General features: G+C 46.6%; 1 protein-coding gene across 3 annotated transcripts in view; it reads right to left on the bottom strand.

Annotated features, from left to right (window-relative positions):
- Positions 1 to 5,013: 5,013 nt before the first annotated feature.
- LOC124024500 (wolframin-like) overlaps positions 5,014 to 16,695 on the bottom strand; it is a 40,668-nt gene continuing 28,986 nt past the window's right edge. For all 3 annotated transcript variants that reach the window (XM_046338417.1, XM_046338419.1, XM_046338418.1), the window contains 5 exons: positions 8,336 to 8,452; positions 7,423 to 7,806; positions 6,482 to 6,568; positions 5,416 to 5,559; positions 5,014 to 5,243 (listed from right to left, as the gene is read on the bottom strand). In XM_046338417.1, coding sequence (XP_046194373.1) covers positions 5,142 to 5,243; positions 5,416 to 5,559; positions 6,482 to 6,568; positions 7,423 to 7,806; positions 8,336 to 8,452 — 834 coding nt within the window. In that variant the 3' untranslated portion in view covers positions 5,014 to 5,141. The remainder of the gene's footprint in view (positions 5,244 to 5,415; positions 5,560 to 6,481; positions 6,569 to 7,422; positions 7,807 to 8,335; positions 8,453 to 16,695) is intronic.

Here is a 16,695-nt window from a genome sequence, read left to right as displayed (position 1 = left end):
ATTTACAGTAACCCAGCCTAGACCCTAATGAGAGAGATTTACAGTAACCCAGCCTAGACCCTAATGAAAGAGCTTTACGGTAACCCAGCCTAGACCCTAATGAAAGAGCTTTACAGTAACCCGGCCCAGACCCTAATGGAAGAGCTTTACAGTAACCCAGCCTAGACCCTAATGAAAGAGATTTACAGTAACCCAGCCTAGACCCTAATGAGAATTTACAGTAACCCGGCCCAGACCCTAATGGAAGAGCTTTACAGTAACCCAGCCTAGACCCTAATGGAAGAGCTTTACAGTAATCCAGCCTAAACCCTAATGGAAGAGCTTTACAGTAACCCAGCCTAGACACTAATGAAAGAGCTTTACAGTAACCCAGCCTAGACACTAATGAAAGAGCTTTACAGTAACAGCCTAACCCAGCCTAGACCCTAATGGAAGAGCTTTACAGTAACCCAGCCTAGACCCTAATGAAAGAGCTTTACAGTAACCCAGCCTAGACCCTAATGGAAGAGCTTTACAGTAACCCAGCCTAGACCCTAATGGAAGAGCTTTACAGTAACCCAGCCTAGACCCTAATGGAAGAGCTTTACAGTAACCCAGCCTAGACCAAGAGCAAGCAAAGCAGAAGCCAGACCACAGTGGCTGAAAGGCGTAGCGAGGTGCGTAGTAAGGTGCGTAGTGAGGTGCGTACTGGCGTCAGAGAGAGACTGTGTTACAACGGAGCAGTTTAATAATACAAATCACAGTGAACAAAAACAATAAATAAATACAATGGTGATGAAACCCTTCGCACGCCAGACATAACGTGGACAAACTCTTACAATCAACAATACCGGACAAGGACATGGAGGGGGGAACAGAGGGTTAAATACACAACATGTAATTGATGGAATTGAAACCAGGTGTGAGGGAAGACAAGACAAAACAAATGGAAAGCAGAAGCCAGACCACAGTGGCTGAAAGGCGTAGTGAGGTGCGTAGTGAGGTGCGTAGTGAGGTGCGTAGTGAGGTGCGTAGTGAGGTGCGTAGTGAGGTGCGTATTGAGGTGCGTACTGGCATCAGAGAAGTCAGACCACAGTGGCTGTAAGGCGTAGTGAGGTGCGTAGTGAGGTGCGTAGTGAGGTGCGTATTGAGGTGCGTACTGGCATCAGAGAAGTCAGACCACAGTGGCTGTAAGGCGTAGTGAGGTGCGTAGTGAGGTGCGTAGTGAGGTGCGTAGTGAGGTGCGTACCAACAGAGGTGCAAATCACAGTGACTGGCATCAGGGGAGAAGTCAGACCACAGTGGCTGTAAGGCAACAATAGTGAGGTGGAGTGAGGTGCGTACTGAGGTGCGTAGTGAGGTGCGTACTGAGGTGCGTGACGTCGAACGCGCCAGAGAGAGACTGTGTTCCAACAGAGTAGTTTAATAATACAAATCACAGTGAACAAAAACAATAAATCAATACAATGGGGATGACACCCTTCGCACACCAGACATAACGTGGACAAACTCTTACAATCAACAATACCGGACAAGGACATGGAGGTTGTACAGAGGGTTTAAACTACACAACATGTAATTGATGGAATTTTTCTGAAACCAGGTGTGAGGGAAGACAAGACAAAACAAATGGAAAATCAAAACACAAGGTGGATCGGCGATGGCAAATAAACTAGGCCGGTGACGTTTTTCGCAACGCCGCCCGAACTAGGAGAGACCGACACAAATAAACTACACAAGCGGACAGTGGCCCCGTAAACTACAACTGACGTACAACACATTTTTCTGCACAAATAAACTACACAAGTTGGGATGCCAGTTGTATCAGAGTTTTTCTGCACACAAATAAACTACACAAGCGTGTGGGATGCCAGTTGTATCAGAGTTTTTCTGCACACAAATAAACTACACAAGCGTGTGGGATGCCAGTTGTATCAGAGTTTTTCTGCACACAAATAAACTACACAAGCGTGTGGGATGCCAGTTGTATCAGCTGCACACAAATAAACTACACAAGCGTGGGATGCCAGTTGTATCAGAGTTTTTCTGCACACAAATAAACTACACAAGCGTGTGGGATGCCAGTTGTATCAGAGTTTTTCTGCACACAAATAAACTACACAAGCGTGTGGGATGCCAGTTGTATCAGAGTTTTTCTGCACACAAATAAACTATGCACAAGCGTGTGGGATGCCAGTTGTATCAGAGTTTTTCTGCACACAAATAAACTACACAAGCGTGTGGGATGCCAGTTGTATCAGAGTTTTTCTGCACACAAATAAACTACACAAGCGTGTGGGATGCCAGTTGTATCAGAGTTTTTCTGCACACAAATAAACTACACAAGCGTGTGGGATGCCAGTTGTATCAGAGTTTTTCTGCACACAAATAAACTACACAAGCGTGTGGGATGCCAGTTGTATCAGAGTTTTTCTGCACACAAATAAACTACACAAGCGTGTGGGATGCCAGTTGTATCAGAGTTTTTCTGCACACAAATAAACTACACAAGCGTGTGGGATGCCAGTTGTATCAGAGTTTTTCTGCACACAAATAAACTACACAAGCGTGTGGGATGCCAGTTGTATCAGAGTTTTTCTGCACACAAATAAACTACACAAGCGTGTGGGATGCCAGTTGTATCAGAGTTTTTCTGCACACAAATAAACTACACAAGCGTGTGGGATGCCAGTTGTATCAGAGTTTTTCTGCACACAAATAAACTACACAAGCGTGTGGGATGCCAGTTGTATCAGAGTTTTTCTGCACACAAATAAACTATGCCAGTTGTATCAGAGTTTTTCAAGCGTGTGGGATGCCAGTTGTATCAGAGTTTTTCTGCACACAAATAAACTACACAAGCGTGTGGGATGCCAGTTGTATCAGAGTTTTTCTGCACACAAATAAACTACACAAGCGTGTGGGATGCCAGTTGTATCAGAGTTTTTCTGCACACAAATAAACTACACAAGCGTGTGGGATGCCAGTTGTATCAGAGTTTTTCTGCACACAAATAAACTACACAAGCGTGTGGGATGCCAGTTGTATCAGAGTTTTTCTGCACACAAATAAACTACACAAGCGTGTGGGATGCCAGTTGTATCAGAGTTTTTCTGCACACAAATAAACTACACAAGCGTGTGGGATGCCAGTTGTATCAGAGTTTTTCTGCACACAAATAAACTACACAAGCGTGTGGGATGCCAGTTGTATCAGAGTTTTTCTGCACACAAATAAACTACACAAGCGTGTGGGATGCCAGTTGTATCAGAGTTTTTCTGCACACAAATAAACTACACAAGCGTGTGGGATGCCAGTTGTATCAGAGTTTTTCTGCACACAAATAAACTACACAAGCGTGTGGGATGCCAGTTGTATCAGAGTTTTTCTGCACACAAATAAACTACACAAGCGTGTGGGATGCCAGTTGTATCAGAGTTTTTCTGCACACAAATAAACTACACAAGCGTGTGGGATGCCAGTTGTATCAGAGTTTTTCTGCACACAAATAAACTACACATCGCTCAATGGATCTGCACTCTTCATTGCATCACAAAAAAAAACAAATCAGATCACAACCATTGTGTCCAATGTGTTGTAGATCAGTTGGCAGAACTCGAGTGTGAACGGGCCAAAACTACAAAACACAAACCTAAGCTGTGACTGAGTGGAACAGACAGTGAAACTGAGACTCGGGGCTAACGGACAGCTGAATGATTTTGCACGCCCATGATTTTTTCAGTTTTTGATTTGGTAAAAAAGTTTGAAATATCCGATAAATGTCGTTCCACTTCATGATTGTGTCCCACTTGTTGTTGATTCTTCACAAAAAAAAATACAGTTTTATATCTTTATGTTTGAAGCCTGAAATGTGGCAAAAGGTCGCAAAGTTCAAGGGGGCCGAATACTTTCGCAAGGCACTGTACATACATACATACATAGTTGTAGTACTATATAGATACATAGATATTCTACATATTCTACATACACAAGCCATCAGTGTGTTCCTAAGAGTTAAATACACAACTCTTAATACTATATTTGAAAGGGCTGTTCCTCTGAAATCTTCATTCACCATGATTCCCTAGGGTCTTCCTCCAGTTATCCCCGTTTTAAAAAGACCACTCTGTCGATTTTTTGAACCGTTTCCCACTGAGAAACGACAGCGCCAGTGGAAATACATTCAGGTTAATGCAGTTTACAGATTTACCCACTTCCTCGTTTGATTTCAGCTCTCCGGGTGTTTCCGCCCGATTAGATACAATCTGACCCAACCATCCATTCCCGTCGTTAAAAAAAAAATGCTTGCCCCGCAGCTCGTTGCCGTGGTAACGAGCCACCTCACAATTTTTTTTTTTACCAGTTGTAAGACAGTGCAGTGAATGTATTCAGTGACTGAGTAGAAGTTGTTGCCGTGGTAACGAGCCACCTCTTGGGGAAAAAAAACAAAAAATGGCTGCCAGAAGAGAACAGCAGCAACTGTGTGTAACTGTAGCAACCGTTCCCTTCGGGTGTTCCATCCAGAGACACGCCCCTTTTCACACCTCCGTCCATCTGTCCATCAACCCATCCCATTAAATTACTAAGTTGCTCTACAAATGAAGTTGTATTGAATTGAATTCCTTCATTCATCTATCCCCCCCGGAGTCCATTTTAAAAAATGGCTGCCACTGTCTCTTCCACCACTAGTTGGTCACACGTTGATCCTTTAGGACAGGAAATGGGGGAAAAGACAAGGTCCAAGACAAACTATTGTACACATTAAAACATTCCAGGACAAAACTGAAGTTGTACTGAATTGAAATCCTTCTATCCATCTATTCCTCTCTCCTTTCTCTTCCTGTCACTACATCTCTCTCCTTTCTCTTCCTGTCACTACATCTCTCTCCTTTCTCTTCCTGTCACTACATCTCTCTCCTTTCTCTTCCTGTCACTACATCTCTCTCCTTTCTCTTCCTGTCACTACATCTCTCTCCTTTCTCTTCCTGTCACTACATCTCTCTCCTTTCTCTTCCTGTCACTACATCTCTCTCCTTTCTCTTCCTGTCACTACATCTCTCTCCTTTCTCTTCCTGTCACTACATCTCTCTCCTTTCTCTTCCTGTCACTACATCTCTCTCCTTCCTCTTCCTGTCACAACATCTCTCTCCTTTCTCGTCCTGTCACACGTCGGTACGTGCGGAGAGGAAGGGAGAGAAGAAGAAGTCGAACGCGAACTTGACGGAGTTGAGGGTGGTCCGTCTCCAGTCTCTCTCCATCTTCACCTGCAGAGAGGAAAGTACAGACACATGGTCCTCTGTAAGGCAGTTGCAACAGGAGCTTGCAAAAGCTAGGATAGTGGGTTTAATTCCCGGGGGCCCCCCATGTGTAAAATGTATGCAAGCATGACTAAGTGTCTCCGGATAGAATTATCTGCTAAATGGTACTATATGTTACCTGCCCGGCAGCGGTCAGAAGGGAGGAGTCACAGTCCAGACAGTAGATGGCCTTCAGCTCGAAGGACGGGACCTGGCCCCCCAGACGACCCTCCAACGTAGTGCTGAACTCCACCAGGCTGCCGGGCTGCAGGCGCAGCAACACCTAGACAACACCAACAGCTTCATCATTTAGGATAATCATAATGGCAGCAACACCTAGACAACACCAACAGCTTCATCATTTAGGATAATCATAATGGCAGCAACACCTAGACAACACCAACAGCTTCATCATTTAGGATAATCATAATAGCAGCAACACCTAGACACCACCAACAGAGTGTAAGGAATCATAAGGTTTATGCACACCTAGAAAAGGCAAACTCTGTCAATAATCATGGCTTTGGACAACACCAACAGCAATCATTTAGGTTAATAATGAAACATAGAACAGGGTTCTCATTTAGTAATCATAATGGAACAGGGTTCATAGACAACACTAAAGTTCATCATTTAGGGTTCATAATTGCAGTAACCCTAACAACAACAGAGTTCTGTGAGTACCTAAAGGAAACAGGGTTCTGGCTTTGAGTACCCAACAGGAACAGGGTTCTGTGAGTACCTAAAGAACAGGGTTCTGTGAGTACCTAAAGGAACAGGGTTCTGTGAGTACCTAAAGAACAGGGTTCTGTGAGTACCTAAAGGAACAGGGTTCTATGAGTACCTAAAGGAACAGGGTTCTATGAGTACCTAAAGGAACAGAGTTCTGTGAGTACCTAAAGGAACAGGGTTCTGTGACTACCTAAAGGAACAGGGTTCTATGAGTACCTAAAGGAACAGGGTTCTGTGAGTACCTAAAGGAACAGGGTTCTGTGAGTACCTAAAGGAACAGGGTTCTGTGAGTACCTAAAGGAACAGGGTTCTGTGAGTACCTAAAGGAACAGGGTTCTGTGAGTACCTAAAGGAACAAACAGGGTTCTGTGAGTACCTAAAGGAACAGGGTTCTGTGAGTACCTAAAGGAACAGGGTTCTGTGAGTACCTAAAGGAACAGGGTTCTGTGAGTACCTAAAGGAACAGGGTTTACCTGTCTGAACTCATGACTGGCCACCAGTTTGATGTCTCTGGCCCGGTCCTCTGGAATCCCGTCTTCCTCGGGCATCCCCACGCCCACCTCAAATCAAATCAAAATTTGAATAACGTACATAAAAATATATATATTTTTAAATCACACTTTACATTAAAACAATAAAATGAAGTAAAAAAAAAGTAAAAGTGGAAAAATAACAAATCATAAAACAGAGAGTATATCAACAACTAAATTACTAAAGTTACTAACTATTACTGATTAAAGGCCCCGGACCCATGGGGCCCAGAGGGTAGAACAGAGTATATCTACAACTATTACTGGTCCCTTGGGGCCCAGCGTGTAGAACAGAGTATATCTACAACTATTACTGGTCCCTTGGGGCCCAGTGGGTAGAACAGAGTATATCTACAACTATTACTGGTCCCGTGGGGCCCAGCAGGTAGAACAGAGTATATCTACAACTATTACTGGTCCCATGGGGCCCAGAGGGTAGAACAGAGTATATCTACAACTATTACTGGTCCCTTGGGGTCCAGCGGGTAGAACAGAGTATATCTACAACTATTACTGGTCCCTTGGGGCCCAGAGGGTAGAACAGAGTATATCTACAACTATTACTGGTCCCTTGGGGCCCAGAGGGTAGAACAGAGTATATCTACAACTATTACTGGTCCCATGGGGCCCAGAGGGTAGAACAGAGTATATCTACAACTATTACTGAATAAAGGCCCCGGACCCATGGGGCCCAACAGGTAGAACATGGTGCTTGCAACACCAGGAAGTGAGTTCGATTCCGGCGGGTGACCAGTACGAAAAAGGACTACAAAAATATACACTCAATACTGTAAGTCGCTCCGGAGAAGAGCATCTGTTAAATGACTAAAAATGTCAATGTAAAAGCCAGGCTAAAAAACGTAAACGTTTCCTGTATCTCTTACCTCCAACACATAGCTGTCGTATCGCTTCACGTGACACGTGTGTTTGGCCAAAGCCTTAATCACACACAGCTCCTCCTCTTCCTGCTGCCGGAGGAGGACGGCCGTCGGCGCGGCAACGCCACTCACTGTGGCGTTGGCGTAGTCGGCGGCGGTGAGGTTAGCATTAGCGACGGTTGCCGTGGCGTCGGGGGTGTTGGAGTCTGCCGTTGAGGATGTGGAGGTGTTGGTGGAGTTGTTCCGCAGCGGGTCACATTTAGGATAGGTCTCTCCGTAAAGACAGCGTAACCAATCTCCCATGAACACCGGCAGCAGGTTGATGACGGACTGGGCTCCGTTTTCAGTTTCCGCTACACGCACCTGCCTGAACCTCCCGGTCCACGTCACCTGGAAATTATTTTTAAATAAAGAAATGTAAAAGGTTTTGTTGAAAATGGCACAATATTCCCTTTACATACAGTATAGCTGGTGTCAGAGTGTTTAAGTGATGTACCTGGTGTCAGAGTGTACCTGGTGTCAGAGTGTACCTGGTGTCAGAGTGTTTAAGTGATGCACCTGGTGTCAGAGTGTACCTGGTGTCAGAGTGTTTAAGTTATGTACCTGGTGTCAGAGTGTACCTGGTGTCAGAGTGTTTAAGTTATGTACCTGGTGTCAGAGTGTACCTGGTGTCAGAGTGTACCTGGTGTCCGAGTGTACCTGGTGTCAGAGTGTACCTGGTGTCCTAGTGTACCTGGTGTCAGAGTGTACCTGGTGTCAGAGTGTACCTGGTGTCAGAGTGTACCTGGTGTCAGAGTGTTTAAGTGATGTACCTGGTGTCAGAGTGTACCTGGTGTCAGAGTGTTTAAGTGATGTACCTGGTGTCAGAATGTACCTGGTATCAGAGTGTACCTGGTGTCAGAGTGTTTAAGTGATGTACCTGGTGTCCATCCAGGTGTGTACAGAAGATCTGTGTCTGAGCCACACCTTTCACCTTCCAGGCAGGAGGACCACACAGCTGCCCGTACTGTCTCCAGGTCAACGTAGAGTTATACCCCTAAACATCAACATTGCATTTCATTAAATACAACTAAAGGTTAAATAAAATTACATCAAATATGTAATCAAATCAAATACGACAAATTAAATATGACATTTAATTAACTTCTTATGGCTGGGGGCAGTATTGAGTAGCTTGGATGAATAAGGTGCCCAGAGGTGCCCAGAGTAAACAGTTGCTAATATATGCATGGTATTAGTATATTTGGATAGAAAACACTCTTAAGTTTCTAAAACTGTTTGAATGATGTCTGTGAGTATAACAGAACTCATATGGCAGGCAAAAATCTGAGAAAAAAAATCCAACCAGGAAGTGAGAAATCTGAGGTTGGTCAATTTTCAATTCAGCCCCTATTGATGATACAGTGGGATATTGGTCACGTTGCACTTCCCAAGACTTCCACTAGATGTCAACAGTCTTTAGAACCGTGTTTGAGGCTTCTATTGTAAAGGAGGGGCTCATAAGGGCTGTTTGAGTCAGTGGTCTGGCAGAGTGCCATGAGCTGGTCACGCGCATTCACATGAGAGGTAGCTTGCTTTTCTGAAGACAAAGGAATTATCCGGTTGGAACATTATTGAAGGTTGATGTTAAACACATTCTAAAGATTGATTGTATACTTCGTTTGACATGTTTCTACGGACTGTAACGGAACTCTTTTGACATTTCGTCTGCTCCTAGTGAACGCCCTTTGTGTCTTTGTATTTGTTTACCAAACGCGCTGACAAAAGTAGCTATTTGGACATAAATGATGGACATTATCGACCAAATCAAACATTTATTGTGGAACTGGGATTCCTGGGAGTGCATTCTGTTGAAGATCATCAAACAAAATTGTAGACCTGCACCAGGCTGGGAAGACTGAATCAGCTTGGTTTGAAGAAATAAACTGTGGGAGCAATTATTAGGAAATGGAAGACATACAAGACCACTGATAATCTCCCTCGATCTGGGGCTCCACGTAAGATCACACCCCGTGGGGTCAAAATGATCACAAGAACGGTGAGCAAAAATCCCAGTGACCTGCAGAGAGCTGGGACCAAAGTAACAAAGCCTACCATCAGTAACACACTATGCCGCCAGGGACTCAAATCCTGCAGTGCCAGACGTGTCCCCCTGCTTAAGCCAGTACATGTCCAGGCCCGTCTGAAGTTTGCTAGAGAGCATTTGGATGATCCAGAAGAAGATTGGGAGAATGTCATATGGTCAGAAGAAACCAAAATATAACTTTTTGGTAATTTTTGTCTTATTTTGTCTGTCATAGTTGAAGTGTACCGATGATGAAAATTACAGACCTCTCTCATCTTTTTAAGTGGGAGAACTTGCACAATTGGTGGCCGACCAAATACTTTTTTACCCCACTGTACATGTATTGTGTAACATGAAGTCCTATGAGTGTCATCTGATGAAGATCATCAAAGGTTAGTGATCAATTCCATCTCTATTTCTGATTTTTGTGACTCCACTCTTTGGCTGGAAAAGTGGCTGTGTTTTTCTGTGACATAGCTCTGACCTAACTTAATGGTGCTTTCACTGTAAAGCCTATTTGAAATTGGACACTGTGGTGGGATTAACAACAAGATTACCTTTAAAATTGTATAAGATACTTGTATGTTTTAGGAATTTTAATTATGACATTTCTGTTGTTTGAATTTGGCGCCCTGCACTTTCACTGGCTGTTGTCATATCAATCCCGTTAACGGGATCTCAGCCCTAATGCGTTTTTAAATCAGTGAAGTGCATTTAGCCATCACACTTTCCAGTACAAAGCCAAGTACAGCCCCAGTTACCATCCCATCCAGTACAAAGCCAAGTACAGCCCCAGTTACCATCCAGTACAAAGCCAAGTACAGCCCCAGTTACCATCCAGTACAAAGCCAAGTACAGCCCCAGTTACCATCCAGTACAAAGCCAAGTACAGCCTCAGTTTCCATCCCATCCAGTACAAAGCCAAGTACAGCCCCAGTTACCATCCAGTACAAAGCCAAGTACAGCCCCAGTTACCATCCCATCCAGTACAAAGCCAAGTACAGCCTCAGTTACCATCCCATCCAGTACAAAGCCAAGTACAGCCTCAGTTACCATCCCATCCAGTACAAAGCCAAGTACAGCCCCAATTACCATCCAGTACAAAGCCAAGTACAGCCTCAGTTACCATCCAGTACAAAGCCAAGTACAGCCCCAGTTACCATCCCATCCAGTACAAAGCCAAGTACAGCCCCAGTTACCATCCAGTACAAAGCCAAGTACAGCCCCAGTTACCATCCCATCCAGTACAAAGCCAAGTACAGCCCCAGTTACCATCCAGTACAAAGCCAAGTACAGCCCCAGTTACCATCCAGTACAAAGCCAAGTACAGCCCCAGTTAACATCCCATCCAGTACAAAGCCAAGTACAGCCCCAGTTACCATCCAGTACAAAGCCAAGTACAGCCCCAGTTAACATCCCATCCAGTACAAAGCCAAGTACAGCCCCAGTTAACATCCCATCCAGTACAAAGCCAAGTACAGCCCCAGTTACCATCCCATCCAGTACAAAGCCAAGTACAGCCCCAGTTACCATCCAGTACAAAGCCAAGTACAGCCCCAGTTACCATCCCATCCAGTACAAAGCCAAGTACAGCCCCAGTTACCATCCAGTACAAAGCCAAGTACAGCCTCAGTTACCATCCCATCCAGTACAAAGCCAAGTACAGCCCCAGTTACCATCCCATCCAGTACAAAGCCAAGTACAGCCCCAGTTACCATCCAGTACAAAGCCAAGTACAGCCCCAGTTACCATCCAGTACAAAGCCAAGTACAGCCCCAGTTACCATCCCATCCAGTACAAAGCCAAGTACAGCCCCAGTTACCATCCAGTACAAAGCCAAGTACAGCCCCAGTTACCATCCAGTACAAAGCCAAGTACAGCCCCAGTTACCATCCAGTACAAAGCCAAGTACAGCCCCAGTTACCATCCAGTACAAAGCCAAGTACAGCCCCAGTTACCATCCAGTACAAAGCCAAGTACAGCCCCAGTTACCATCCAGTACAAAGCCAAGTACAGCCCCAGTTACCATCCAGTACAAAGCCAAGTACAGCCCCAGTTACCATCCAGTACAAAGCCAAGTACAGCCCCAGTTACCATCCCATCCAGTACAAAGCCAAGTACAGCCCCAGTTACCATCCAGTACAAAGCCAAGTACAGCCCCAGTTACCATCCAGTACAAAGCCAAGTACAGCCCCAGTTACCATCCCATCCAGTACAAAGCCAAGTACAGCCCCAGTTACCATCCAGTACAAAGCCAAGTACAGCCCCAGTTACCATCCAGTACAAAGCCAAGTACAGCCCCAGTTACCATCCCATCCAGTACAAAGCCAAGTACAGCCCCAGTTACCATCCAGTACAAAGCCAAGTACAGCCCCAGTTACCATCCAGTACAAAGCCAAGTCAGCCTCAGTTACCATCCAGTACAAAGCCAAGTACAGCCCCAGTTACCATCCCATCCAGTACAAAGCCAAGTACAGCCCCAGTTACCATCCAGTACAAAGCCAAGTACAGCCCCAGTTACCATCCCATCCAGTACAAAGCCAAGTACAGCCCCAGTTACCATCCCATCCAGTACAAAGCCAAGTACAGCCCCAGTTACCATCCAGTACAAAGCCAAGTACAGCCCCAGTTACCATCCAGTACAAAGCCAAGTACAGCCCCAGTTACCATCCAGTACAAAGCCAAGTACAGCCCCAGTTACCATCCCATCCAGTACAAAGCCAAGTACAGCCCCAGTTACCATCCCATCCAGTACAAAGCCAAGTACAGCCCCAGTTACCATCCCATCCAGTACAAAGCCAAGTACAGCCCCAGTTACCATCCAGTACAAAGCCAAGTACAGCCCCAGTTACCATCCAGTACAAAGCCAAGTACAGCCCCAGTTACCATCCCATCCAGTACAAAGCCAAGTACAGCCCCAGTTACCATCCCATCCAGTACAAAGCCAAGTACAGCCCCAGTTACCATCCAGTACAAAGCCAAGTACAGCCCCAGTTACCATCCAGTACAAAGCCAAGTACAGCCCCAGTTACCATCCCATCCAGTACAAAGCCAAGTACAGCCCCAGTTACCATCCCATCCAGTACAAAGCCAAGTACAGCCCCAGTTACCATCCAGCACAAAGCCAAGTACAGCCCCAGTTACCATCCAGTACAAAGCCAAGTACAGCCCCAGTTACCATCCCATCCAGTACAAAGCCAAGTACAGCCCCAGTTACCATCCCATCCAGTACAAAGCCAAGTACAGCCTCAGTTACCATCCCATCCAGTACAAAGCCAAGTACAGCCCCAGTTACCATCCCATCCAGTACAAAGCCAAGTACAGCTCCAGTTACCATCCCATCCAGTACAAAGCCAAGTACAGCCCCAGTTACCATCCCATCCAGTACAAAGCCAAGTACAGCCCCAGTTACCATCCCATCCAGTACAAAGCCAAGTACAGCCCCAGTTACCATCCCATCCAGTACAAAGCCAAGTACAGCCCCAGTTACCATCCAGTACAAAGCCAAGTACAGCCTCAGTTACCATCCCATCCAGTACAAAGCCAAGTACAGCCCCAGTTACCATCCAGTACAAAGCCAAGTACAGCCCCAGTTACCATCCAGTACAAAGCCAAGTACAGCCCCAGTTACCATCCCATCCAGTACAAAGCCAAGTACAGCCCCTGTTACCATCCCATCCAGTACAAAGCCAAGTACAGCCTCAGTTACCATCCAGTACAAAGCCAAGTACAGCCCCAGTTACCATCCCATCCAGTACAAAGCCAAGTACAGCCCCAGTTACCATCCAGTACAAAGCCAAGTACAGCCCCAGTTACCATCCCATCCAGTACAAAGCCAAGTACAGCCCCAGTTACCATCCAGTACAAAGCCAAGTACAGCCCCAGTTACCATCCCATCCAGTACAAAGCCAAGTACAGCCCCAGTTACCATCCAGTACAAAGCCAAGTACAGCCCCAGTTACCATCCAGTACAAAGCCAAGTACAGCCCCAGTTACCATCCCATCCAGTACAAAGCCAAGTACAGCCCCAGTTACCATCCCATCCAGTACAAAGCCAAGTACAGCCCCAGTTACCATCCAGTACAAAGCCAAGTACAGCCCCAGTTACCATCCAGTACAAAGCCAAGTACAGCCCCAGTTACCATCCCATCCAGTACAAAGCCAAGTACAGCCCCAGTTACCATCCAGTACAAAGCCAAGTACAGCCCCAGTTACCATCCAGTACAAAGCCAAGTACAGCCCCAGTTACCATCCCATCCAGTACAAAGCCAAGTACAGCCCCAGTTACCATCCCATCCAGTACAAAGCCAAGTACAGCCCCAGTTACCATCCAGTACAAAGCCAAGTACAGCCCCAGTTACCATCCAGTACAAAGCCAAGTACAGCCCCAGTTACCATCCCATCCACTACAAAGCCAAGTACAGCCCCAGTTACCATCCCATCCACTACAAAGCCAAGTACAGCCCCAGTTACCATCCAGTACAAAGCCAAGTACAGCCCCAGTTACCATCCCATCCACTACAAAGCCAAGTACAGCCCCAGTTACCATCCAGTACAAAGCCAAGTACAGCCCCAGTTACCATCCCATCCACTACAAAGCCAAGTACAGCCCCAGTTACCATCCAGTACAAAGCCAAGTACAGCCCCAGTTACCATCCAGTACAAAGCCAAGTACAGCCCCAGTTACCATCCAGTACAGGGCCAAGTACAGCCCCAGTTAACATCCCATCCAGTACAAAGCCAAGTACAGACCCAGTTACCATCCCATCCAGTACAAAGCCAAGTACAGCCTCAGTTACCATCCCATCCAGTACAAAACCAAGTACAGCCCCAGTTACCATCCCATCCAGTACAAAGCCAAGTACAGCCCCAGTTACCATCCAGTACAAAGCCAAGTACAGCCCCAGTTACCATCCAGTACAAAGCCAAGTACAGCCCCAGTTACCATCCAGTACAAAGCCAAGTACAGCCCCAGTTAGGGTCCCATCCAGTACAAAGCCAAGTACAGCCCCAGTTACCATCCAGTACAAAGCCAAGTACAGCCCCAGTTACGGTCCCATCCAGTACAAAGCCAAGTACAGCCCCAGTTACCATCCAGTACAAAGCCAAGTACAGCCCCAGTTACCATCCCATCCAGTACAAAGCCAAGTACAGCCCCAGTTACCATCCCATCCAGTACAAAGCCAAGTACAGCCCCAGTTACCATCCCATCCAGTACAAAGCCAAGTACAGCCCCAGTTACCATCCCATCCAGTACAAAGCCAAGTACAGCCCCAGTTACCATCCAGTACAAAGCCAAGTACAGCCTCAGTTACCATCCCATCCAGTACAAAGCCAAGTACAGCCCCAGTTACCATCCAGTACAAAGCCAAGTACAGCCTCAGTTACCATCCCATCCAGTACAAAGCCAAGTACAGCCCCAGTTACCATCCAGTACAAAGCCAAGTACAGCCCCAGTTAGGGTCCCATTCAGTACAAAGCCAAGTACAGCCCCAGTTACGGTCCCATCCAGTACAAAGCCAAGTACAGCCCCAGTTACGGTCCCATCCAGTACAAAGCCAAGTACAGCCCCAGTTACCATCCAGTACAAAGCCAAGTACAGCCCCAGTTACCATCCCATTCAGTACAAAGCCAAGTACAGCCCCAGTTACCATCCAGTACAAAGCCAAGTACAGCCCCAGTTAGGGTCCCATTCAGTACAAAGCCAAGTACAGCCCCAGTTACCATCCAGTACAAAGCCAAGTACAGCCCCAGTTACGGTCCCATCCAGTACAAAGCCAAGTACATCCCCAGTTACGGTCCCATCCAGTACAAAGCCAAGTACAGCCCCAGTTACGGTCCCATCCAGTACAAAGCCAAGTACAGCCCCAGTTACGGTCCCATCCAGTACAAAGCCAAGTACAGCCCCAGTTACGGTCCCATCCAGTACAAAGCCAAGTACAGCCCCAGTTACGGTCCCATCCAGTACAAAGCCAAGTACAGCCCCAGTTACCATCCCATCCAGTACAAAGCCAAGTACAGCCCCAGTTACCATCCAGTACAAAGCCAAGTACAGCCCCAGTTACCATCCAGTACAAAGCCAAGTACAGCCCCAGTTACCATCCAGTACAAAGCCAAGTACAGCCCCAGTTACCATCCAGTACAAAGCCAAGTACAGCCCCAGTTACCATCCCATCCAGTACAAAGCCAAGTACAGCCCCAGTTACCACCCCATCCAGTACAAAGCCAAGTACAGCCCCAGTTACCATCCAGTACAAAGCCAAGTACAGCCCCAGTTACCATCCAGTACAAAGCCAAGTACAGCCCCAGTTACGGTCCCATCCAGTACAAAGCCAAGTACAGCCCCAGTTACCATCCAGTACAAAGCCAAGTACAGCCCCAGTTACCATCCCATCCAGTACAAAGCCAAGTACAGCCCCAGTTACCATCCAGTACAAAGCCAAGTACAGCCCCAGTTACGGTCCCATCCAGTACAAAGCCAAGTACAGCCCCAGTTACCATCCAGTACAAAGCCAAGTACAGCCCCAGTTACCATCCCATCCAGTACAAAGCCAAGTACAGCCCCAGTTACCATCCCATCCAGTACAAAGCCAAGTACAGCCCCAGTTACCATCCAGTACAAAGCCAAGTACAGCCCCAGTTACCATCCAGTACAAAGCCAAGTACAGCCCCAGTTACCATCCCATCCAGTACAAAGCCAAGTACAGCCCCAGTTACCATCCAGTACAAAGCCAAGTACAGCCCCAGTTACCATCCAGTACAAAGCCAAGTACAGCCCCAGTTACCATCCAGTACAAAGCCAAGTACAGCCCCAGTTACCATCCAGTACAAAGCCAAGTACAGCCCCAGTTACCATCCAGTACAAAGCCAAGTACAGCCCCAGTTACCATCCAGTACAAAGCCAAGTACAGCCCCAGTTACCATCCAGTACAAAGCCAAGTACAGCCCCAGTTACCATCCAGTACAAAGCCAAGTACAGCCCCAGTTACCATCCCATCCAGTACAAAGCCAAGTACAGCCCCAGTTACCATCCAGTACAAAGCCAAGTACAGCCCCAGTTACCATCCAGTACAAAGCCAAGTACAGCCCCAGTTACCATCCCATCCAGTACAAAGCCAAGTACAGCCCCAGTTACCATCCAGTACAAAGCCAAGTACAGCCCCAGTTACCATCCAGTACAAAGCCAAGTACAGCCCCAGTTACCATCCCATCCA

This window comes from Oncorhynchus gorbuscha, unplaced genomic scaffold (genome assembly GCF_021184085.1).
Source record: "Oncorhynchus gorbuscha isolate QuinsamMale2020 ecotype Even-year unplaced genomic scaffold, OgorEven_v1.0 Un_scaffold_1886, whole genome shotgun sequence".
Taxonomy (NCBI): Eukaryota; Metazoa; Chordata; class Actinopteri; order Salmoniformes; family Salmonidae; genus Oncorhynchus; species Oncorhynchus gorbuscha.
The sequence above is the reverse complement of the archived record's forward strand: the minus strand, read 5'-3'. Positions and strand labels throughout refer to the sequence as shown.